At 36.4% G+C, this 26,850-nt stretch overlaps 1 protein-coding gene across 1 annotated transcript; it reads left to right on the top strand.

Annotated features, from left to right (window-relative positions):
- The first annotated feature begins 2,996 nt into the window (after positions 1-2,996).
- LOC128535778 (uncharacterized) lies at positions 2,997-4,056 on the top strand. The gene is made up of 3 exons (XM_053509827.1): positions 2,997-3,278; positions 3,479-3,572; positions 3,719-4,056. Exons 1-3 carry the CDS (start codon positions 2,997-2,999, stop codon positions 4,054-4,056), a joined length of 714 nt encoding a protein of 237 aa, XP_053365802.1.
- The last annotated feature ends 22,794 nt before the right edge of the window (positions 4,057-26,850 follow it).

Raw genomic sequence — 26,850 nt, 5'->3', positions numbered from 1 at the left:
ATTTGTTAGAAGAAGAACTAAGCTTGGAAGCAGAAGCATCGCAGTCAACTCTGCAGGCAATCATTTAATATATTATTAAATAATTATATATTAATATGATATATTCAGTATATGTAATATAGTGTTTTAAATGCATTTAACATTGTTTTATAATAAAATAAAATAAATGTGTTGGTCAATCAGCCCTTGGTCAATAAACATATGGTTTAATGCCAACCTTTATGTGACTCCCCCAACCTCTGTGCTAACCAAAATCATCACCATAAACCCAATTATGCTCTGAAACAGGGTAGCCATATGGTCATTACATAAATCAAATCTAAGCTATAGCATAAAGAGGAGAATGACCGATAAGCCCTATGGTCTAGACAGCTACATTTCCGCATTATAAACACATTTAAGGATGATAAAATGATTAGCAATGTACCAGCACAGCATAACAGTTTAAAGGGTTTCATGGGAAGAGTGGCCATGCATGCTAACATGGATTGATTTAGCTTTTTATTGACAAGGACCCACTGCAAGTAAACCAAGCCTAATTGATTCTGGTAAAAAAGATAATAAATAAAGGGTGATGTCATTTGTTGTTATTAATGGCCTGTTGTCAGTTACTGAACATTAACCAATTTGACAAAATGAGCTGTGAAATTGGATTTTTCGATTTGATTACTTTATGTTGTATTCCGACATTGTATACTAACACAAAGCAGATTTATAGGAGTGCTAAAATAGATTTAGAACCCATAATAAACAAACAGAGGCAACACTGGACAAATTAAAATGAGTATTTTTAATTACTTACAGTTAGATTTTCAGTTTGCAAACATGCTTGGTAATAGGGCTAATATGACACCCAAATGAAAACGCTTTAGTGTGGTTTATGATTTTAAGGTCACACATTATAATGCCTAATCCAGCAGTCCCGCTTGGTGAGTGTGGCACCATTTGAGGCACAATGGCAAAAACAACAGCTGTTCTTGTTTGGAAGAAAATAGCCCTAGAGCTTTTACAGTGTCACAGAGAGCTGGTGTTCCATAATCCATCACTGCACACACACACACACACCCCAAAATTCATTACCACCACATTATTACAACACTGCTAATCCTAGTCCCAGGTTGTCCAACCATGCAGATTTGAGGAGTTACTGCTGTTTGGACTGGTGGCTCGGTTAATATTAGGTCACTTACATGCTGATAAGGTTAGGAGTAGGTGATTTCAAATGTAATAATAATTTAAATATAAACACGAACAAAATGGTAAAAAAAAGACACAGTAAAGCAGCAGCCATGACCACAAACAGCAAGAACTCACAGTTTAATTTATTAATTAAACATTACTTAAAGAGCATTGAATGCAAGCTCAAATCCAAGAATCATATTGGTATTCTTAGGCAAAGTTCTTTACCCACAATTCATCCTACCTAGCCCGATGCCTAAACAGCAAACATTATTAGGAAGTTCATATATATATATAATAAAAAATGATAATAATAATTCTTTAAAAATCCCGTAAAATTTCACAAATAAGGTTGATGCAAAGTGTTGTGATATTGCATTGCTTAACAAAAATATTTAAATATTAAACACAACATCATCAGCTATATGGGTATTTTGGTACTACAGTATATCCTCACATAACAAACTATAAATGTTGCATGGACATTTATAAACAACAAGAACTCCCTTAGTTAAAGTATAATAGTTAACTGGGGAGATGTTATTCTAAATGACCAAAGTGTGGTCAATCAATGAACATTCACCAACAATTCAAGTTTTATAACGTAATGCCAACGATAAAACGCAACCGTACAGCCCCAAACCAGATACAAAAATATCTGCTCTCGACTACACTTTTGTAATTAAAATCAAACAATTAGAAAAGGTAAAGCTGTTACATATTTATTTCAATAAATGAAAACCCTTGTTAATAATAAAGTAAGCATCAAATCATACTTAACTGAACTATGAGCAAAATGCATATTGTCTGTAAGTAGCTGGGTGAACATAGTTATTGTTAATCAATACTCTGATCGAGTTAGCCTTGCCAATATCAATAAAACAAGATTAAGTTATTATGAAGTCATCTGTCAAAATAAACAGGACGGTGAATAAGTAAGCAACCAACAAAGAATATGTGGATATGTAAAAATTGGTATTACAGTTTTTGCCAGTTGCTTGAACACTATAAATCCATGCTTAGACTAAAGTAACACAACTTGAAGCTTTTGTTACCATACCTCAAACACATGTACCCATACCTTAAACAAAAGCGCTGCTTTGCACTCTTGTTGCAATTATGCAACACACTTACTCCTTTATGCAACACACATGGTCCTGCATACTACACTCTATTTTATACATAAGACACTTCGTTCAAAAATAAAATCTCAGGGTGCCATTAGGAAAACACATGTATCCAAAATACAAAACACATCGGGTAATTGCAACCACTCAAATACACACTTGAAGGCACTTACTTGCAAAACTGAACACCAATTAGCCAACTACAAAAAGCCCTCAGTTTAGCCATTTCAAGAACTTTGCAAGCATGGATGGAGGGAGAGCAAGAGGAAGAGGAAGAAGAGGAGGAAGAGGAGGAGGAGGAGGCGGCGGCGGCGGCCATGCATGTACCCATATTTTTGATGATATAAGAGCAACTTTGGTGGACCATGTCATCAACCATGGCCTGAATCAGAGGGAAGCTGGACAGAGAGTCCACCCACATCTAAGGCTTCACAGTGGCATCATACCTTCTACTCTACTCAGATGGTTTTTATAGCACTGTTCTACAGTACATCACATTACCATATCAAGTGTACAGGGTATTGCAGGGTGCTAATGCTCCTTTTGCAGCCAAAGTGGTAGTTTTTGTGAAACATACCATGATTACTTATATTGAAGTACAGTGTTGTACAGTGGATGATACAGTATATACAGTAAAGTACTGTAAGAAAAATAAGCAAACCGATGACAATGTGGTTGTATTCCTCTAGAATGACTCGAAGACCTTCTGGGGGAGGACGCCAACGCCTGTTCACACAACAGCAGGAACTTGCCGTTGTGGACCTAGTGAAGGCAGACAATGCCATCCGTCTCCACCAGCTACGAAAGAAAATACTTGCAGACAGGCAAGTGTTCAACAACATAAACCATGTGAGCATCACCACCATCAGACGCATCTTGGGAAAACACAGCATCACCATGAAGCAGCTCTACAGAGTCCCATTTGAGAGGAACAGTGACAGGGTCAAAGGACTTCGAGCTGAATATGTACGGGTAAGTGTAACTGTCCTTTACATTTACAATACAGTATTGGTGAAATCCAGTAGCAGCTGAATATGTACCATATCAGTACCACATGGATCCATTCTGAGAGCTACACAGGTACCTGTGTGATGGGGTGAGGGTTCTGTATGTGTAGCACTGTAGTACAGTAATATGTTCTCTCTTTTTTTTTTATTTTTTTTTTTTTACAGAGAATCTTGGCCATGGATGGAGCTGCACAGCCGCATGGATTCATTTTCATTGATGAAGCTGGATTCAACCTGTGCAAAACAAGACGACGGGGTCGTAATGTAATTGGCCAAAGGGCAATTGTGCACGTCCCAGGGCAGCGCAGGGGAAATATCACATTGTGTGCCGCCATCATCATGCAAAACTAGGTCCATACAATAGCCAACATATACTCACATTTCTAGATGCTCTCCATAATATAGTTGTACAGAACAGACCAGATCAGCCCAGGTTTGTGGTGATATGGGATAATGTCAGTTTCCAAAGGGCTGCTCTGGTCCAGGCCTGGTTCTCCAACCACAATCAATTTGAAGTGGTATACTTGCCCCCTTACTCACCATTTTTAAACCCCCAACCGCATGCCCCGATGCCTCTTCTGCAGGCAATGGAACAGGCCTGCGGAGACATTCAGGTGACAGCAATCCATGGATGGTTTCGACATGCAAGAGGATATTTTCCCCGGTGCCCAGCGGGAGAAGACATTGCTTGTGATGTCGATGAGGTCCTGTGGCCAGACCCCAACAGACGGCGGGATCCATGAGCCCACGTATGCACAATTGTCATGATTTTTTGTGTTTACAGCATAGTGTTTTTTCTATTACTGTATTATGTTTTATTTTTTATTTTTTATCTGAATTCATGGTGCTGCAATGTACAATATTGAGTAGGCCTATTTGCTTTTTTGGTTGTTTGAAAATGTGTCTCCTGAAAATATGCCTTCTGAATCAACAATGAAAATCAAAGACTGGAGTGTTTTATATAAAGTAGACTAGTGTGTTCCCCTTGATCTAAAAGTGTTTGCATATGATGCAAGTATGTGTCATTTTGTCAACAGAGTTACATTTTGACAAAGGAATGTTAGGTTTTGATTGCAGAGTTTAGGTTTTGAGTTTTAATTTGGCACAGATGTGAATGGTATATTTCCCAGTGTTGTGTCATGTTTACTTGTGTTTAGAGTTTTGGCACAATGAGCAAAGCTTTGCAAAATGTGTTCAAGCAACGGGCAAAAACTGTAAGATAAAGGCAGCAGGTCTGACCCCCTTGTGTGAGACGGAGAATTTTTTAAATTCTGTCTTCATGGTCCCTGGGTTCCCCTTCAAGCTCCGAAGAATATGCTAGGAGCTGGACTGACTAAATTAGATTGTTCCTCCAAATGCATATTTGTTTTCATGGTGCCCTAGGATGGACTGGTGTCTCGATCAAGGTGTATTGCCCCCTCACACCCGGTGTCCCTGGGAATCTAGGCATCAGATCCACTTCCACCCTGACTATGATAAAGCAAGTGAGTGAGAGTAAGTAAGAATTTTTATTACCTCGATTTTATTTTGATTTTATCTGACTGCTTATTTGTTGGAGCACCGGACACTGAGAATCTCATCCTTTACTCACTCGCTTATCCTGGTTAGGGTCACTGGATGCTCTTCTCAGGGAACTCGGGACATGCGGCGGAGTAGACCCTGGATACCACACACACAACACAAAGGATTTTATAATTTAATTTATAATAATTAAAAAAATAAGTGAGTTTAGTAATAAATAAAATAAATAAGTCCCATCATGTTTAAGTGCCAACTTTTGGTTGGTTTATTTGGTTTGAATGGACCTGTCCTTTTTTCAATAATAAAAAAAAGTTTTTTTTATAATATATATATATTCTTTTAAAATAAACCATAAGCCTTGTATTTAAATTTTTAGGCTTTAAAAATATTATGCGTCTAGATCGAAAAAATACAAATACAATTTCCTTTTTTTAATGATGAGGGTAGAAGTTCATACCTCCAGACAACCCCCTCAGCTCAATTTTGTGCGTCTGGTGATCTCGGTGATTTTGATGGATGCAGTCGAATGATGAGGTCATGGATTGCTTTTGAGCCCAGTATAAAACTTACTTGAGCAATGAACCTGCCATATATGCTCTGGTATAAATCAGAATGCAAACCTGAGCCTGTGGCACTGAACCGTAATCTAGCAAAGGAGTGTGCCCCACCTCAGATACCCTTGCCCTTATGGAGAAGGAGAAGAGAAGGAGAAGAGGAGGAGGAGGAGAGGATTGAGTGAACATAATTTATGACCCCAAGAGCTTTCAAATGGACAAAACAAAACAGTACGCTCATGTTTCTCGCATTAATTTTGCATGGGTTTTCTTTTACAAGGTCACAGGGTGGCACCCTACACTGGACAGAGGCCTTATCTGTCCATCCCTAGAAAAAACAAATAAACAAATAAACAAATGACCCAAAAAAATGACCAGAGACAAAGCTTACACTTTTGTTGAAAACAGAGCTCCCGAATAGGGTTCTTTGTGGGGGCGATCATGGTAACGTAACCATTCGCATGAAGAAACTGTTGAATTTCTTTACACATGGCCTTAAGTGACCAGTGGAAAAAGCCGCAGCGTTTTTAAGGCCTGAGGGCAAACGAGTTAAAGCCTCCTCTCCCTCACGTCCACACACAGTGACACTTTCCACATGATCTAAATGGCTGTGTATAGCCTTTACTGATGGCTATCCAAGGTTGGACAGATATCTCTCTCCATGACTGTGTTTTGTGTTTACAGATGCGATGTGATGGATATTCATTTGATGGGGGATACAGTATAACGTTCTACCTGAGATGCATCAGTACAAACCTTTTAGCAAAACAAGAAGTCGTTTCCGCAGGATCAGTAGTAACTCAATGTGACTAAGCTTGCGCTATAATTATAATACTAAAGGTTTATAGTTCTAGTCCCAATCAAATTATTTTTACATTTCGGAAATGGCTTGTATGACAGAAAAATCTCAGGATCAAGAATTTGTATGGGTATTAAAAATCTGGAAACAGACAGATTAACAGTTAAATAGTAAATAGGCACAGTTGCTTCAAATAGGGAATAACACACCAGATGCAAAGTGGTTTCTTTGTTGAACATCGCAGATTTAGCTTTTAATAAACCAGTTTATCGATGTGTTGTTCTGTCTCACAAATCTCAAAGTATTAGCTAACAGAAACAATAAAATTTTTGAAGGGGCGGATTAATGGTAAGTTTTATACTAATTTCATTACTAATTAATGCTAGAAATGTTTTGTAATATAGAACTGACAGAACTACTGTCGGAATATCATATGAATATATACACTGATCAGCCATAACATTAAAGCCGAATATTTTGAATGCAAATTAAGCCTGATATTTTTACATTCCCCCTGGTGCCACGGCGCAGCTCTAGCCCCCCAGGGCATGACTCCATAAGACCTCTGGGCGTGTGCTGTGGTGGACAATGGCAGCGGATCCTTTTTGTGCTGTGGGTTGCAGGGTGGGGCCTCCTTGCATCGGACTTGTTTGTCCAGCGCACCCCATGGATGCTCAGTATATTTGAGTTATGAAGAATTTAAAGGCTGGACCAATGACTTTGAACTGAACTGGACTCCATCTTAACCTCTGTTATACTGAACTTACATCAGCCTAAAACATATGATGTTGTTATATAATTCCTGTTACCTGTTATCACTCAAATGAGGATGGGTTCCCTGTTGAGTCTGGTTTCTCTTAAGGTTTCTTTCTATTGCCATCTCAGGGAGTATTTCCTTGCCACCCTTGGCTTGCTCATCAGAGACAATCTCATTATTATTTAAACACATTTTTTCTCACTCATATCACTTTTTCAGCAGTCTGTGCTACATTGGCTTTTCTGCAGAATGAGGCAGGGCAGCCCGTGTGTACCCATGATCCTCTCACCAGGTAACAGGATCATAAATAACCTTGCTATTCAATTCACCTGCTGGGGGTATTAATGTTGTGGCTGATTAGTGTAAGTATTAGCGGTTAGCACTGTTGCCATGCAGCATCTGGTGGTTCAAATTTTTCCTTTGATCTCTATTTGTGAAGTCTGCATGTTATCTCTGTACTTGGTGGGTTCCTTCCTGGTACCACAGTTTCCCACAGTTTAAAGGCATGTAATGTTGGCTGATTGTCATTAGTGAGTGTGTGTGTGTGTGCTTGTGCCCTGTGATGGATTGGTGTGCCTCACCTTGTGCCCTATTTTCCCAGGGATAGGCTCCAGGTTTCCTATACAAAGCATATGCGGGATAGATATTGGATAAATGGTTTTAAGGAAATCAGATTTGAGAATTTACCCACAGAATACGGCACAACCCAACCCAGTCACAATCCACATGGAGACACTTATCACACCCTGCTCCATACAATCTTCTCTTGGAGCCCTTATTTGATCAACTGTCCTACAAGATACATTAAAACCCTGCATTAACACACTTCTGTCTTTACACTTCTGACGCCAAACAAAATACAATATTTTCAGTAATAACTATTTAAATATATACTGATTAAAAAATGTGACTAGGTACTCATAGCACTTTTAGGCCCAGAAACAGTATCCGAACTAGCATGAAGATGTTTCTGATAGTATACGGTATGCAAGTCATCCTGGATGAGCATGTCTGCTAAAATGTAAATGTAAAAAAAAATGTTATTAAACTAATTTAAAAAATATTTGTCTTTTGTGGTCCTGTAACCAGATTTCGCCGTGTGTTTGTGTGTGTGGTCCAACGGCAGCGTTCTCCATTTCCTCAGACGTGCCATCATTGCAGCCAATGACATCACCCTGACTGTGCATGTGTGTGTGTTTGTGTGTAGATGTATGTCTGTGCATTTATATTTGAAGAAATCTAGTCCCATCCTCCTGTCTCTTTTATTCTTCCAGGTAGGAACTGCAGCAGGTCACTGCATATATCTAAGTAATAAATCACTGACAGCTTCAGAGTCTGCAGGGGGTCTGGAAGTATGCGTGTATGTGCATATGTGTGTATGTGTGCGTGTGTGTCCGTGTGTGTGTTTGGGCGGGTCGCACCCAGGTGTGAAGAGCTCTGCTGCAGTCCAAGATTACAGTTCCCCAAGAGCTGTCCTGCATTACAATAGAGGTGTGAGGGAGGACAGGAGCACAGTGGGCAAGCTGTGAAAACAGAAAGACAAAAGCAGAGGGCTGGGAAGAAGCGAACACACACAGGAGAATGAGAGAGCAGCTGAGTGTGAAAAGAGGGATGATTGTGGTGAAGAAACCACATAATGAGCAGTGTGAACTTAGAATAATGAGTTTATTGGGTTTCGGAGTTGCAGTAATGAGTTTATGTAGCCACAGTTGGGACAAAGAATGTGGCTGTGTTTAAATACAAATTTTGAAGGTTATAAAGGTTTATTAAAAAAAAGAATTAGTTTTTATCACTTTTAATTGTAAAAATACAAGTTTCTCATTGCAGTATTATAGATACTACATTGTATCTACATTGTATTATATATATATACACACACACACACCATGGTATATATAGTGCAATACTTTTTATTTATTCATTTATAATGCAAATCAAAGTGCTTGCTAGCAGATGCAAAATGCATAACGATTAAAAAGTTAGTGACATAAAAATAGAAGGTATTCATTATCAACAGTAAATGTAGGTAAAACAATGGTGCAAAACAATTAAAAAAATAATGCATTTCACAATATTAATATTCTAATCCATTTGTCAGGTTTCACCTTTGTGATATTCTTCAAGGCATATATTACTGCATTTTACTTCTCAAATAGACCCTGTGTCATAAAGAATTGCCAGTGGACTGCTTTGGGTTTTTCCCTGCAGGATGTAATGACTTCATCAAGTGAAGACCTCAGTAAACAGATGAGCTGTTTCTTAAACACACATTTAATCATCCACGCCTTTCATTCAGAGCTTTATGGTTCAGCTGAATTTCTGTGGAAAACTATTTGTTTAGAAAGGACACCAGTCAGTCACCCACTTTGACCCACTGAACCGTGAGCCAAACCGATAAATATAATTTACTGTAAACTTTACCAACGTAATAATGCAGTTAGAAAATCGGTTCTGCCATGACATCATGACCGGAGCTGGAATTATGAGTATCCTGTGTGAATGAGACGTTTTAGTAATGGGTTTAAAATAGAAGCAAGGTCACATCAGCATGCTTAATGACTCATAGCAAGAGGAGAGGCTTATTTCAGACCCCCCAGTGCATGAGATATAGAACAGAGGGGGAATTGCATGCAAGATTAATCCTCAATTCTCTGACCTCACTGTAACACAATGAGCCGTTTGAGTAATGAGTCAATGACTGTTAGACATTTTTTCTCTCTTTCTTTCTTTTTTTAATTAAAGAATCACAGTGGAAAAGGAAATATAGGTTACAATGTATTTTCAGTACTATGCAAAAGTCTTGATTCACCCCTCCTTTCAGACACACTTTTTAGACATTCTTTTAAGAAATAGTTCTTAGGTTTCCTAGAGGACTTTTTTTGTCCCTCATTTTTCAGACAGTTTCTGTTTATCAATTTCAGTCCAGATTAGTTTGTTAAACCACACAATGACATGAATCAAGCATGAAAACCATTTTACTTAAGCCATGGACCAGAGAGAAACAGGTGCGGATTATGACTGAGAACCATGTCGGTGATTAGTAAACTGGCGATGCTGAATGCTGAGTGGTTGGAGGAGACGAGACAGGAAATGAGGTCGCTGCTAAGGCTGTACCATTAAAAAAAAAAAAAAATTAATTATAAGGCACATTTGTTCCCATTTCTTTATTTAATCTGCATAATTTGATTTGATTTAATAAAAAATGAACTGAGGGATGGCTCAAAACTTTTACACAGTACTCATACATAGGGTGTATATACATTGTTCTGATTAATCAGGTGACTTAAACATAATTCACTTTCATTTTATTTTTTACATAAAATAAGTAAAGTTAAACTGAAAACAAAGTACTGTAAAAATAAAAGAATAATTTATCTTTACTTTGTTTTCAATTACTTTTGAAATTAGTTGCATGTTGAAAAATAAACAACAGGTTAAGGCTTTTTAAAACCACACTTGTTGAATTCTTAAATCTATTTGATCTGATGGTGTTAACAATTTTTTTGTAACAACATGACTCAGAGAGTAGTTGTGGCAGCAAAAGAAATTGCAGGTTTATGTTAGTGTACTTCTCAGTTTCAATAGTGATTGGGATTTTAACAGCAAATGTTTCACAGGGAACACTAGAAAAGGTGTTTTTGTTTATTGTGTTGTTAATTAACAAGGAAACACAGATATGGTAAAGCTCATTTCTTAATTTGTTTGTTTGTTTATAAATAATCTATGGTGGTCATTTTTTAGTATTCATGATTTGCAACACTCTGTAAAGTGTTCACCGTGGGAGAGTCTTTTGTTGTGCCTGTTTTGCCTGTTGTCTTCTCAGTATCATGACAAGGTGCATATTTTTCTTTCTCAATAACTTTAAGAGACAAGTAAAGTAAAATCTGGTATAGGAAGCTGTTACAAATGATAATGCACAAACATTTAATTACTTTAAACAAACTGAAGGTTAAAAAAACACAAAGCTTTATTGAATAATATTTTTTAAAGCTTTTCCTGATGAAAATGATCACTGACTTTATTAAATTTCCCCAGTATTATTTTCTTTAAACTATTGTCTATCTTTAAAACGTGTAGTGCAACATTTGGTATAAAACTCTGACAGCACCATCAACACACATTGATAACTGCTTTTCAATGAAAAAATGACCAATAAAAAAGGTTATGACAGAAGACAGATGTGCTCACTGTTGGAGCAGTAAAGTTAAGACAGGGTGCACTTTCACCTCCGTTGTGAAACATTTCAGGACAAAAGATCTTTATTACTTCACCTCAAAGAAAATGACCAAATTCCCCTAAGTTCAAAGGGGATTAAAAGTTACAAATCCCAGGAGAGGGACCCTCTGGTGCCACGTTACTACATGAGACAAAAGGAGAACCACAGTGATGACTGCTTACAGAAAAATCAAATCTGCTTTACATGTGATTATATGCATTTCATAGATGGTTATGTGAGTATTATTTGATCACAAAAAAAAAACATTTTGGTGCATTCTTCCATGTTATACCCTGAATTTGAACATCTAAATTTAAATAAAGAAAATGTGACAAACCATGAAATCACACCAAAATTAAAAGAATGAATAATATGGAAATCACATCAAGAAAAACACTATGGAAAGTTTATGATGCTTTTGTCTAGTCACCTAGTTCTCTATTATTTTGTCATACTACACTGCTTACATATAAATAGGATTGTATTTTACAGTCACTGTTTATTATTGCAATTCACCTGTAATGGCTTTGTCATTCAATTCCATCATGCCCTAAAGTAAATTCAACCGCAACTAATATTTACATTAAATAAACCCTTTCATTTGGGTTACCATTTAGGTTACTCACTATTTTGAAAGATATTCATGACAATACCTTAAAAATGCAGCTGTCAACCACAAACCAGTGGAAGGGTGCAGTAATAATTCAGAGGGGAAAATGAGAGGGTATGGGGGGGGGGTTGACTGCATTCCAGGAAGATGATGTCATGGGTGGTGGTCAGGACCCAGCTGCAGGTGGCCGCAGGCTCTCCAGAAGTCCAGTGACAGCGTGATACCATTAGCGTCTGAATAGAGCAGATTAACAAGAGAGGCAAGAGGTGAAAGTCCCCGAGCTTCTTTCCTTTGTTCACTGAAGCACAAATGTCAAATTGAGGTCTTTGACACTTTACCACTTCAGCCACCACAGCCTCTGACATAAAAAAAAAATCACTTTCTAGAACTGCAAATGAACCTCTGCATCACAGCACGCATGACATCAACACTGTTTCCTGTCAGCTTCATCATACAAATCAAGTCACATGCTCATGTTCCCCAGACTTCTATTTAAACACACCTGTTCGCAGTCTCTCTTTAAATAACTCAGACAACCAAAGACTCTTTGCAGAGTCTTGCTCCTAGCCTGTACTGGTGATAATTCCATTCCTTCTTCTTTTTTTTTTTTTTTACTATTTGTTTAATACTTTGCTCTTCCTGTTCACACTGGTTATCTCTGTTTGCAATTTCTCTGCCCCTTGTCTGCTTTTTTCTTTTTACTCTGTTTATTTATTGTTGTTTAGATTGTCTGTCTGATTTTGAAAGTAAACCCGTTCTTTCATTCAGGTTCAGTGTCTCTGCGACAATCTTAATAATACAATTATATAATTATATATTAATAATTTCTACAATTAACAAACCATTATCTTTAGTCCAAAAAGCAAGGCAAATTGGACCGATTGGCATTCCCAAATTGTCTGTAGTGAGTGTGTGTGTGTGTGTGTGTGTGTGTGTGTGTGAGACTGTGTGTTCCCTGCAATAGGTTGGCACCCTGTCCAGGGTGCACCCTGCCTCCAGAGATAAGCTCTATACTTCCCGTGACCCTGTACAGAATTATTATTATTATTAATATTAATATTATAATTATAAATATTTAATATTAATTATTATTATTAGCGTTATAGAAAATGAATTTATGTATGTATGTACAACTAATATTAATCCATTAAACACACAAAAGTTTTGTTTTTTTCAATTTCAGGACTATTTTATAGTGATCTGCATATTTTTCCAAAGTTGCATTATAGGTATTCTAAATGTACAGTTTACTGCACTTCACTAAAACCTGAAAAGTTCTACTTATAAACTCATGCCAACTTACTCAACCCTGAGTTCAGTATGCGTAATTAGATCACCATGGCTGCTCATAGCACCAAAAGGCAAACACTAACACTTTAGGTTCAACAAAAACTATTTTTTTAATTGTTAAGTCTATAACATTGACTATACTGATCAATACAAATTACTCAGCACTCAACAAATTAGCCTGTTGCTAGCAACAATGTTATGAACATGTCAGCATCTATGGTTTTTCTCACATTAGCCACAAAGTTCAGGCACCTTTTTTGTGGTAAGGAAAATGCAGCATATAGCAATTAATATAACTTAACTAACAATATAGTGGTGTATAAAGATATTATATAAGTGTTAGTACATATAGTGATGAAAAAGGTTTTGACATTTCCTTAACCGTCTTTAACCCACCATCCCTGTGTTTGACCACAGCTGAAGTAAAGCATAAGATTTGGGGTAGAATGTTTTGAGGGTTTGGTTACACTTGACATTTTTGCTTCTTGTAAAATGAACTCGTGAAATTGTTCGGTTAGTGCAGGTTAAAAGATTTGTTTGAAACGCACAACGGACCAAAGATATATAAACGAACCAAGTTTGCTTTGCTAGGTTTATGTGAAAGCTAAGCTTCTTTACAGCTGTTAGTTAGCTGTGTGGGCTTGGGCAAAAGCTGCTGAGATTAAAAAAGGCAAAAAAAAAAAAAAAGTCACCTAACACCTAACGTCATTAATAGACGTAACACCAAATGAATTTAACTGCCAAATTAAATGTTAAATATAACAAGCAACCATGGCATTCACTATGGATATCGCGCGAGTAAGAGTAGCTCAGTGTTTAAGGTACTGGATTAATGATCAGAAGGTTCCGGGTTTAAATTCTACCACCACCATGTTGCCACTGTTGAGCCCTTGAGCAAGGCCTTTAGCTGCTCAGATGTATAATGAGATAAAAATGTAAGTATCTCTGGATAAGGGCGCCTGCCAAATACCATGATGTAAATGTAATGTAAATGCAGTGACATCACATGGGGACAATGGTAGAGCAGTTACAATGATGGTTACCTGGCAAAAGAAAATTCCACAACCATTAGCTCTAACTCACATATTTATATTTGCTCCTTAAAGCAAAAAAAAAAAACATGACTTCCTTTCGGTACTTTTTTTTTTCCCCCAGCAATGCAATATCATATTAATAAGAAACAAAACATATAAATAATTGAGATATAAAATAATCTCAAAGATCCAGAATGCAGTGCGGCTAAACAATGTAACTGCGCAACTGAGTTTTGCATTTGTCTCGGCTCGGCTTATCTACGAGATAACAAGCACAATAGAATTGATGTTAATATTAGCATAGCAGTTAAAGCCTAAGAACCTGAACTATTTGAGAGTGGACTAATGAGGAGTTGAGTTAGCTAAACAGAGTAAGGGAATATGAAAGAATATTACAATGAATAAAAAAATAATATGACTTTTAAGTGGAATGATGGACAACCCAGATATATGGTCGACTCAGATTGAAATTTGTGTTCTGTTACCTTACTCAACCGCCATCATAGTTGATGTGGTTATGTATGTATGCACCACTCCACAAACTTGCTCAAGGCAGCAATGGCAAGAAGATTGTTATGTTACCGAACCACTTTCTATCAGTGTTGACATGAACACTTGTCAGACTCCTTTCATGTTATGTTGTTGACAGTACTCATTAAAGCTCAGGCCTTACGGGGCACAAATACACACACGGCTCGTTTGCAGAAAGGAATGGTGCAAAGTTCAAAGAGTCGGGCAGAACAAAAAATGTCTGTCTTTGATTCACAGGACTTCCAGCACTTTAAAGTATGGAAGCCATGAAGAATACTTTCAAGTATTGAAAGTGTAACGAGGTGCTGGGAAGGGGATGTGTTTGTGTACGCTGAAGTGAAGCTTCACCATTGCCTTGTTTTTCAGAACATATTTGTCTGTTCTTCAATCAATACTTTTGCTTTCATGTCCCTCCTTGGGATGCTTTCCCACCTTCACACACATACACTCATTAGTGCAGTGGATGAAGGTATGAGGTGTAGCCTGCAGCCATACGGCATAGCGAGAGTTCTGAAATCTGAAAATTTTGCCATTCTGTTAAGGGAATATTGCCATTAATTCCCCCTACCTACAGTATTGATATGTATTCGTTAGTTTCTACCTATTAATATTAACACACACAGATATCCCGTTGTTGCCACTGGGCTCTCTGCGTGATCACCCTGCATAAAGTTCTTTCAATAAAAGGGCAGGAGAGGCTGTTGATTCCTCATGAAGCTGAGCAACCTATTACAATGCTGGAACCCGGTTCAGATACTAAAACATCAAATGCAAAGGTGCCAACCAACTGTGAGGAGGCACGATCGATTGGGACCAAAAGTGCAGGACAGCTGGATGGATTTGCAGCAGGAAACACATGCCGAGACAGAACACGGCCTCAGGACTCATGGAGCTGCAATGATCAGAAACGACCCACTCATGCATTTTTTTTTTTCTTGGCCAGTGAGGGAAGGGGTTGGGTGGTTCAGTGGTGCACATGTATGAAGTTTTGTATTCTGTTTCATCCACCACACTATTTGTCCACTAACTATTGCGAAACTATGTTAAAAACACAACAACAGATGATGTAAACATGAAAAGAACAATATTGTTAATGCATAACATTTGATTAGATACATTCGATCAGGTGAATGTGATGTGTTAGTGTGATGATATACTGTAATAATAAAATCCGAAATAGCTAACATGTTATGTTGTGCCAAAAGAAATAACTGGAACATTAACAAGTAATTCTTATCCAACCTTACCCAGAGCAACTTACAAAAGTGCTTTGAAGTTTCTGCCATTGGATAGATCATTACACTGGGTTACGAGGTTAGTCAAACCCTGTTTTATATATATATATATATATATATATATATATATATATATATATATATATATATATATATATAAACCCTTCCAAACCCTGTTGGGAAGGTTTTTTATTTATTTCTTTATTTTATATATATATATATATATATATATATATATATATATATTTTTTTTTTTAGGAGCATTAACCCAAATACCTAAGAAACCGATTTAGTCATCGCTTAAAGAATGCCAGTGACTTGGCTGTATGGACATCACCAGGAAAATGTTTATAGAAAATCTCCAAGTCTATGGGAAAATATTGAACACTGTCTATGTACAGTACATGTATACATTCCTAAAATGTATAGTTATTTGTATAAGATTATTTAAGCAATGATTTACCAAAAACAGTTTGAATAAACTACTATCCTAACAGCATCCCTCTTGTTGTCCTGGTGATGTCATGGCATGGGACCTAAAGTACAGTACCATGCAAAATTCTTGAGCCACCTCTAATTTCTTCATATTTTGCTTCTAAAGAGTCAGACCTTCTTGTATCTTGAAGCATGGCTCTCTCTAGTCTCTCATTTTCACCCCAGTCCCTGTACCCAAACAACTGTTTTATTTGTTGAGCCAGACAGTGACCTATGAATCATTCGAGCATAAAAACATCTAACTTAAGTTATGAACAAGTGCGAAACAGGTGCAGATGATGACAGATGATAAGGCTGGTGATTAGTGTACTGGTGATGCTGAATGGCGAGTAGTTAGAACAGACGAGAGGTAAAGTGAGGTTGCTGCTGAGGTTGTTACATCAATTTTCAATTAAATGGTGTCTTTAGGGACTTTGCAGCTTGGCACAGTAAAATGTGTTCCCATTTTTACTATTTAGTTTAGTTAATTTTGTACAGTATTGTAAACCTAAAGTCAAACCAAGTAACAGCCCCAAAGTACTTTGCTACAGCAATTTCCCAGCAATTATATTATTTTAAGTTAAAGATTGGCAGATTGTAGTTTTTATCAGTTTAATATCCTGAAAATGTAGAGAAAGAGAAAGTTTAAAACTATAAAGTATACTGTAAAGCTTTGACCTTTTACAACCTCTCTCGCATTAATAAAACAAGTTTATGAAGGGAACGCTCACACACTGGAGTGCCTTTGATGACGGATTTGCTTTTCAACCACACGTCTATCGATCGGTCGACTGATAACACAACCCACTTCAAAGGGTTTATAACTTCACTGAGGCTTGTTTAACTCTGCCACTTGATGACCTAAGACATAGTAGTGCACTCAAATCTTTAACGCCCTGAGCCCCTCTACAAAACACACACATGCATGCTTTTCTCTCTTTTATCTCATAAACTTTCCCTCTTTTTTTTCACTTACTCCCTTTGAGTAATCGCTTTATCCTTCTCAGGGTCCCAGTGGTTGCAGAGCCTATTACTGGGCATTTTGGCAGGATGCCAGTCGATCACAGCCGAATCCATGCAGCGTGCACACACAGATCCACAAGCTCAGTCATAATTAGAGGTAATGTATCTTAGGCAATTCACTTATTATCATGTTTTTGGGAGGTGGAAGAAAGCTGGATAACCCAGAAAAAATCGACAGGATGAGATGAGATCAGGATGGGTCTAAGGACCCTGGAGCTATGCGAGGGAAATTCTACCTGCTGCATCACCATGCCATCCCTAATCCTAAACAGATTTCACTGTTTATTTCTATCTAATTGACCAAATTTGCAGTAGAACTTTAGCAGTCATACAGTATAATCATGCCGCTATTATAGACTGTAAAGTCAATAACAATCCCAAACATCTGGTCATAAAATTCCCCACATCCTGATGTAACTGCTATTAAGGCGTTAAACCTCCTAGTCTGTTGTAACGCTCATCGATCTCATATGAACTAAATGGAATAGGATGGAATAAACAAAAGAGATGCTAAATGGCATACTGCTGAGTTGCTGATGAGTTGTCAGACCCAGGCTGATTGACAGCACTTTTGTTTCCCGTGTATTAGGGAATCTGACTTCACCTCTGCAGCCTCAACGAGGCTTCGTGTAACCAAGCCATTGCACAGCAATGACCCTGCACTTCACATCAGCATGGGGGGAGCAGAGAATGCTTGAAACGACAAGCCACTTTCTCCCCTCAAATAACCGCCTGAACCCATCAACCTAGACACAACCACATACTGGACACTATATACTGTACCATATCACTAGTCAGTCTGGGGACCTTGGTCTGTCTTCCCTTCTTGGCATGCATGGTAAATATTTGATGAACTATACATTAAGAAGAATTCACGAGTTAATATATGATGTCACAGGGAAGCTCTAGTTTCAACTAAGTCAGGATGACAATAAGAAAAAAAAAATTGATTTTCTTCATCTCTCTCTCTCTCTCGCTCCCTGTTTTTGTTTCTTTCATGTTGGCGGCCGACTCAGCAATGAATAATTGAGGGTTATACCTTGCGACACCTCTGTCATATTCATTACTGTAACTGAATCGTGTTGCCACATTTGATTTCTGCCACATGATAATATGACCATTGTTTGAAACAGACCAAAGTGATAAGGAACAGATTACATCTACAGTCAGACCAGCACCATGCAGCTGTCGCGTCAAGGTCACTGACTTTACAACTATGTATTTTACCTTTTTTTTCCTTTGCTACTGTGATACAAGATTCAACCAGGTTTGTTTATTTCCTAACATAAATACAATTATATTATTATATTAATAAATGAAATTATTATTACATCAATAATCAAAAACATTAACTAAGCCGTTCATTTGCATTATACACAACACATACAAGTCTCACTTTAATAGAATTATTTCATAATAAATATAAAGAAAATCCCTCACACACTAAAATCATTAAACAGTTTACAAACCTTCCTTAGGTGAAATATATGTTTTGCATCTGAATGTGTCTCAACCAAAAATTGAAATAAAGCATCAATCAACATTGATTTAATTTATGCAGTGAATATACAATATTGAGCATACAGAATATACAATAAATAGGATATACAATGTAGAATACTTTGTATATTTAACTTTTATAAAGTAATTCCATTTTTATAATAAAGACTGTATAATTTGGTCATATAAACATTAAATTAAAACGTTCTCCACTGTCTAAACACTTTTGTCATGTTTTGTTGATAATGTAATGGCATTCGTGCATTACAGAACAAGTGACAGCAGGTGTCTGATTACAAACTGAAACAATAGGGCTTACTGTCAATGTCTTGATAGCTTCTTGACAACTTGATCAATTTATGACATTTACTGTGTAAGAAAATTTAGCAAGTAAATTCGATCTTTAGGCAGATTATAGTATTTTGTACTTTTTACATATTAGTATTATGTGTTTTATTTTTAAATATTATTTGTTAAATATTTGTTTAACTGTCTTAAGTTTAATTTACATAATTCTTGTAAATACTTTATTCTAAACATACCAAGTTTTGCCATTATATACCATTATTTATTTTTGTCCAACTTATACATTTTTCCCGAGAGGAAGTTATGTCCTTTTATTTACGCACATTGATAATTAAAAAAAAAATCTTTGCACCTACTGTAGGATAGGCAACAAAAAGCACAAACCTTTTAACAGCCTGGCTGGTTAATGCATGTGGTGTCATTTTTGCCTGTTTTTACAGAATCCATCCACAGCATTCTTCTATTTGATAATGGCAGGACATAACTGCAACACACATTTCTGTACAACACACATTTCTGTACAACACACATCTCTTTTTTTTTATCTTTGCATTTAAAACGGTTTGGAACATACGATTGATTAGATATACCATTCATTATTGCCTGGATAAAACACAGGCTCTGAACACCATATTTGCTTGATTTAAGGTGTACTTAACAGATCATTATTGATTTGATCTATTGATATTTGTTAGAGCTTAAAAGAGTCAAATTTTGTGTCTAGCAAGATTCAGCTTTCCCTTGGGCAAGTCATTTAAATACACAATGTTGGTGTTGACTTTTGCAGGGAATAATACTATTTTACTGTATATTTATAAATAAGTAGCTCAGTTAGATTGTATGTTAAGCATACAAGGAGAGGAGAGACATGGCAGAAATGTAAGCAACATATTTAATAGTTACTTGACTCTAGATGTCGAAAAGGTAATCAGAGAGTGACCTTAGATATGGCTATCTCCTCTTTCAGCAAGGAGCACCACTACATCAAGACAACAGACTGACAGGAGAGCTGTACACACCACTTTAAACACAAACACACTGTCAGAGTTATTTCTTATTTAGAAAAATGAGAATACTTGTAGAGGCCAGCTATTTAAGGCTTTCTGTTTTCAAAAGGGCCACTGGAGATAATGACATTTTTGATGCCATTATTAAGACCAGAGTAAAAAAAAACTGCAACAGGATTGGAGCTGAGTTTCTCTAAAATCAAGTGCTTATGAAAGATATTAATATGGATCTAACTGTAACTGATAACAGAACGAGAAGATAAAAACACTACATATAAAAAGAGATCTGGGACAGATTTAACCCTGTTCATACAATCTTTTTTGTATAAATGCATGATTTATTCCTGCATATTTCCTCTCAGCTCCACTTTTAAGATCATAAATATTAAAGAGATAAAAAAAAACAAAGACATAAAGTGAGATTAATGGTAACAAAATGATTGTTTAGTCTAATGAACAAAAACTGCCAAAAAATGCACTGAATTCTTGATATGAAATTTTTGGGTTAGTTGTTGTCTGTCTTTCATCTTCCTCCAGCAGACTTCATTCATGTCAAAGGTATGACATCATCTCAGTTGCATGTATGAGTCAGTGCATCTGGCATTGAGCAAATGAGTCAGTTCAAAGGTATTTTTTTTAAAAAAAGCACTTCAAACTTTCTTTGAATAGATTATCAGGAGCAAAACAAGCAGGAATTAGCTTCTTCAAAATGCAAGTCTATATATATTGTGAGTCCAGATAATAAATCCAGCAATAACAATTGTGGACTGAAGTAAATAAATGAATAAATGGATTAATTAGTTAGTAAATAAATGAATATGCTATGTAATGCAATATTTAGGTAATTGTTTATCAAATTAAATGCCTTCACACCATCATTAAATCATTAAATTACATCTTTTATAGTGAGATTCCAATTATGCCTGTCAAATTGGAATACAGGAACAAACAAATTCTGTATATGTCATAAAATAAACAAATAAATATATATATTTACTGTTTTCATGTGTGTATGTGTGTGTGTATATATACTATATATATATATATATATATATATATATATATATATATATATATATATATATATATATATATAGTAATTTAAAATTAACATTTAAATTAATTAGCTGGGTTTTCACAGACTGGGTCAAATATTTGTAAAAACACAAATGCTATATTAAGCACATCTAGCACTCACTTTATGATGAACATCATTGGGATGTGCGAAAAGTTATCTCAGTGGAGCAGATTTTTTGGTGGCAAAAAGGCTGGTTTGTTTCTAGAACTTAAAAATAAAAAAATAAGTAAAATTAAAATTAAAAAAATCCATTAAGTGATAATTCAGTGGGCTCGACAGCTTGGTGAGCTTGCTCATTCTCTCACTCACTCACTTACTCAGCTTCTATACCGCTTTATCCTGTATTCAGGGTCGTGGGGGCCTGGAGCCTATCCCGGGAAGCTTAGGGCACGAGGCGGGGGTACACCCTGGACAGGGTGCCAATCCATCGCAGGGCACACACACATACACTCACTTGCACACATACTCATTCATACACCACAGGCAATTTGGGAACACCAATCAACCTAACCTACATGTCTTTGGACTGTGGGAGGAAACCAGAGTACCTGAAGAAAACCCACCAAGCACAGGGAAAACTTGCAAACTCCATGCACACAGAGACGGGAATCAAGCCTGGCCGGTAATCGAACCCGGACCTTGGAGATGCAAGGCGACAGTGCTAACCAGTACACCACCGTGCCACCCTTGTTGATGCTATAGTAACTAAAGAAATCAGTTTACAACCATGGTGAAAGGGAAAAGCATTGCAGAATGCACAACAAGTCAAACTTCAGTTGAATGGGCTACAACAGAAGAACAACACACTGGGTTCTATCTCTATTAGACAAGAACAGGCATCCGAGGTTGCAATGCATACAGACTCACAGACAACTGGACAGGGAAAGATGGGAAAGATTAGAAGATCGGATTTTAAATCTTTAAATCTTTAGGTTTTGGATGCGTAGTTAATAAACACTATAAGATATAATTTTAGCCTAACTTTTATAATCATTAAGTAAAAATGTAAAGTATTTACCTTTCATTTTAAACAGTGATATTTAGCTGTGCGTGTGTGTGTGTGTGTGTGTGTGTGTGTGTGTGTGTGTGTGTGTGTGTGCGCGTGTGTGTGAAAATAACACCAGGTAGCCTTTTACACAAGATTTGCCCATTAATATCAGTTAATTAAACAAATGTTGAAATTTAAGAACGGCCTGGATTAATCATTAAATACAGCTTCTTACATGATTCAACAGTTAATTAAACATTAAAATACTAAAACCCAATTTTTTTTATTGTCTTTGCTGGGTGTGAAGTCATTGGTACTTATTCCTCCTATGTCAACACCTCTGAGACAGACAGACTTGTTGATTCACAAGTAGAAAGGGGATATTAGAGTATGGCTGTTTTTTTGTGTTTAATAGCTGTTGAATTTTTCAGTAGGGTGGTGTAGATTACTGCTGGCGGAGGGCCTGAACTGTCTGGCGCACGGAGCACTGGATAATTATTCTCATGGCTGTAAGTACAAATTGGTGAGAGCAGCCTCTGAAAGAGCCTGCTGAAGCATGGCACTAAAGCTCAGCCGATCAACTGCTGCCACCAAATCCAGCAGCAAGCTTTAATTAGTACTGATTAGTGCACAGCCTATTGGTACAATCATTACTATAGGCAGGCTGATCACAGATCTGATATATATGTACAGTACATGTCTTTGGTACAATATTTGCCATGCAATGCATTTAGTAAAGAACAGTCGTGGCTAGATTGTCAGGACTCCATCCGTGTCAGGGAGCATGAACCAAAATTATATGTTTTAGTGTGAAGGACTTCTGTTTATTTTATCAACTTGGGTCTGTGACATAGCATGAGCAGCGTTTTGGGAAGATACAGTAGTTGATTTCAAGTATTTTATAGGAAACAAGTTTACTAAATGATACATTAAGAGTTCTTAAACTATTTATTTTTTGTGATGATCTCACTTTTTAAGAAGCACCCCTAGTGTTCGCAAACATAGAGGAAAATAAAACCTAAAAATAAAAGTGTTGAGTTTAATGTTACATTTAATAAAGTTTTATCTTTTGCTTTCAGTTGCATTCAAGTACAATTCATTCATCTTCAGTAACCATTTTATATTACTAAGGGTTGCAGTGGAATCCTGAACCAAAGGGCACATTGCAGGAACGCTCCCTGGAGGGGATGTCAGTCATTAGACACCATGCACACACACATACCGTATTCACACCCAGGGGCAATTTAAAGGAGCTAATCCACCTACCTATACAGGATGGAGGATTTGGGGGCGGGGGAAGGGGGGAGGGGGCAGTAGGGAGGGGGGGGGGTGTTGGGGGTTAACAAACGACACACAGAAGGAGCCCGAGCTTGGAATCGAATCAGAGACCCTGCAGCTGTAAGGCAACAATACAACTCACTGTGACACAGATTTAATTTTTCATGGCTGTGCCCTCACACCTATGACCATATCACAGCCATGCTGATAACCAGCACAACGACATGACCTTGAGTGTGATACAGATGTTATACATACCAAGTTTTGTCATTATATACTATGATTTATTTTTGTACTAGCAACTTACACATTTTACCATAGAGGAAATTCTGTCTTTCATTTACTCATGTTGATAATTTCCTTAATCTTTACACTCAGGACATTTTTTATTAACCTTTATTTAACCAGGCAAGACAGATTAAGAATAGGTTTCTTATTTACAACTGTGGCTTGGCAAAGGCTGAGCCTTTTGGGGGAAATAGGGGAACTAGAAGAAAGATACATATATACAATATAAACGAAATTACGAGAAAAATAAAAGCAAAAACAGTAAATAAGTTACATATTAAGGAAGAAAAAAATTATATATACACACACACACACACACATATATATATATATATATATATATATATATATATATACTGTACATATACACATACATACATATATACATACATATATATATATATATATATATATATATATAAACAATATGAACAGTGGAGCAATAAATAAGAGCAGCTTGTCTAAATAACAGCAACACACGTCTTTAAAGTGAGCTGAGATCTGAGATTAAAAAACAACCTTAGGAATGAGATTATCCAGTTTTAACATTATGCAAAATTATACATTAAAATACTGTGTTACTGTCCATTATCACCACTCCTGGATATACCTCTAGTCCAAACAGATTGCTTTGTTGGAACTAACTGTTATATATAAAAAAAGGCCTTAAAACCTCAAAGTGGTCACATTGGCTCTGAGAAAAAAGGACAAAACATGATACATTCATTTGTTCATTCATTTATTTATTCATCTTTTGTAACCACGTTATCCTTTTCAGGATCTAAAGCCTAATCCAGGATTCTTTTGTAATGCTTAATGGAAGATGGGGCTAACACCCTAAATGACAGTCTGTTGCAGGACAGAAGACAATATCAATAAAAAATATTGACATCTTCCACTAACAATATTTTTTCATAGTACTAAGCCATAGATATTCCAATTCCAAATCCATATATATTTACAAATGATTAAATTGACACTTTTTCCCCTAAGACTAAAATTACAACTTTTTAATATTCATACAATAATATACTAACTTCAAGAAGTGCGAAAGACACATTTATTGACAAAAACATTAATATTGTATTTAAAATCTGCTGATATGTAGATATAAAATAATGATATATCTCTGTCTAAAAAACATCTCGCATACACTGGTTTCTGTAGTCAGTGTACTAAGAAGCCAAAAGGGAGTGAAAAGAAGATGCTAAGGAAGGCCAAATCGTTTTTTTTTTCTTTTTACTATTAATTATAACTAAATGAGACTAGTCAATAAAAAATGCAATTTAATATGAGATATTCATTTTTTACAGGCCAAAAACTCCCAAATAAATAAATAAAATAAACAAACAAAAAAATAAATAAAAGCAGAACAGTTAGCTTTTGGAAAAGTCCATTTCTATGATGGATGTTTTTCATGTGGATGCTAAAACAGTTCATGCCTCGTCTGGGGTTTTGTAGCCTTATTAAAGAATAATTCAGAAGCAGAAAGTGCTGAGAGGCACAGAATATACTGGTTCATCATATACATGTAATGCATTTGGTTTTCAGGTCTCTATGCAGTTGTGTGTGATATGTTTGCTGTGCCACTACTGGGTCATGCATTATTTGTGTGTGTCTGTGTATTTACGTATTATCTCTCTCTCTCTCTCTCTCTGGCAATTCCAGCATTAAACCCTCAAAATTCATTTAATCATTTACATCTTGAAAATTTACAGCATTTTATTAGTATTATTTATGTGTCATTAAATAAACAAACTTTTTCGAGTACAGGTTTTATACAGACTCTTATTGTTACAGACAACTGCAGAAAGCATTATACAAATCAAATGTAAGAGACATGAATAATACATAAAGTATAGATTTAAAACTATTTGGTATTTTTAGAATAAATGATTTAGGATAAACTGGTGTTATGGATGTGATGTTTTTTTATGTTATGGATGTGACATGCTTGTATAGTGAATTCTAACATAAAATGTTAAGTAGCAATTATGGAGAAAACTAATTATGAAATTATTAAATAAGCACTCATTGCTTATTTTTTCCTGTCATTTTTTCTCACTTTCTTTTCATTTATTTTTTTTCTTTGTAAATTTCAGATGTGTGGCTTATTTGGCTTTTGGTACTTGGCATTGGACTTAACTGTTTAATTTTTAAGTAAAAGTGCAGTAAATATAAGCAGCTGTAGTATTTATAGCGCATTCAAGATACTGTAGCAAATCCTACATTTTTCACCAGGGGTAAGGGTGATCTTTGCATGGAATTGCCCTATGTGTTTTAACATCTAAGAGAAAAAAGCTTCCACAATTAATATGAACGTCTGACAGTTCCTACACCAACAGCATCCTTTAGAAATTGACAGATTTTATATTAAAAATAAAAGAGTACAATGTTGAAATGAGGGAAGGGTTGGCGTTACGTTTCGGTGTAGACATAGCACTACTTAATGCATTAATAATTACGCCAATGGAAGTGTGTTTTTTTATTATCTTTTTTTGCTGTGTATATGTATGCATTACTATATATACGGTATATGCTGTGTGTGTGCGTGTGTGTGTGTGTGTGTTGTTGTTTTCTTCAGTGTTTGCATTGTGTCTGGTATCAGGTAAGGGTCTGGCTCCTTCCCGCATTGTTGGCTGATAATGGTGCTTCATAAAATATGGATGACAGCAGATAAATGTTTAGTAGGTAGAGTGCAGGCCAACACCGGCTCAGAATAATTAGCAGCTGTTGAGAGACTGGCTCAGCAGGGCCTCTCCTCACTCGCCCAGGCCCCTCACTTCTTTCATGTAGGCCTCAGTTTAGGCCAGCAATGCCTAATTAACTACCGAATCAACCTCAGCAGCTCGGCTTATTCAAAACTCAGCCAGGCAACTGTAATATGTGACACTGATGATAACTAGAACAAATACAGCTAGAACTGAATGTAGGACAGATGATCAGAAACAAAAGAGTGGTGGTACGGGCTCAGGGTGCAAATCAAGACAACACATTCAAATGATTTGATTCGGCAGTGACTCACATTGACACAGATGAAATCAAAAG

Source organism: Clarias gariepinus, chromosome 13 (assembly GCF_024256425.1).
Source record: "Clarias gariepinus isolate MV-2021 ecotype Netherlands chromosome 13, CGAR_prim_01v2, whole genome shotgun sequence".
Taxonomy (NCBI): Eukaryota; Metazoa; Chordata; class Actinopteri; order Siluriformes; family Clariidae; genus Clarias; species Clarias gariepinus.
The sequence above is the reverse complement of the archived record's forward strand: the minus strand, read 5'-3'. Positions and strand labels throughout refer to the sequence as shown.

Bases quoted from the DNA above. Each gene is read 5' to 3' on its own strand.
- LOC128535778 (XM_053509827.1), top strand. From the start codon at position 2,997: ATGACTCGAAGACCTTCTGGGGGAGGACGCCAACGCCTGTTCACACAA. The intron at 3,279-3,478 runs GTAAGTGTAACT...TTTTTTTTACAG, and splicing joins TTCGAGCTGAATATGTACGG to AGAATCTTGGCCATGGATGG. The intron at 3,573-3,718 runs GTAATGTAATTG...TCCATAATATAG, and splicing joins CAAAACAAGACGACGGGGTC to TTGTACAGAACAGACCAGAT.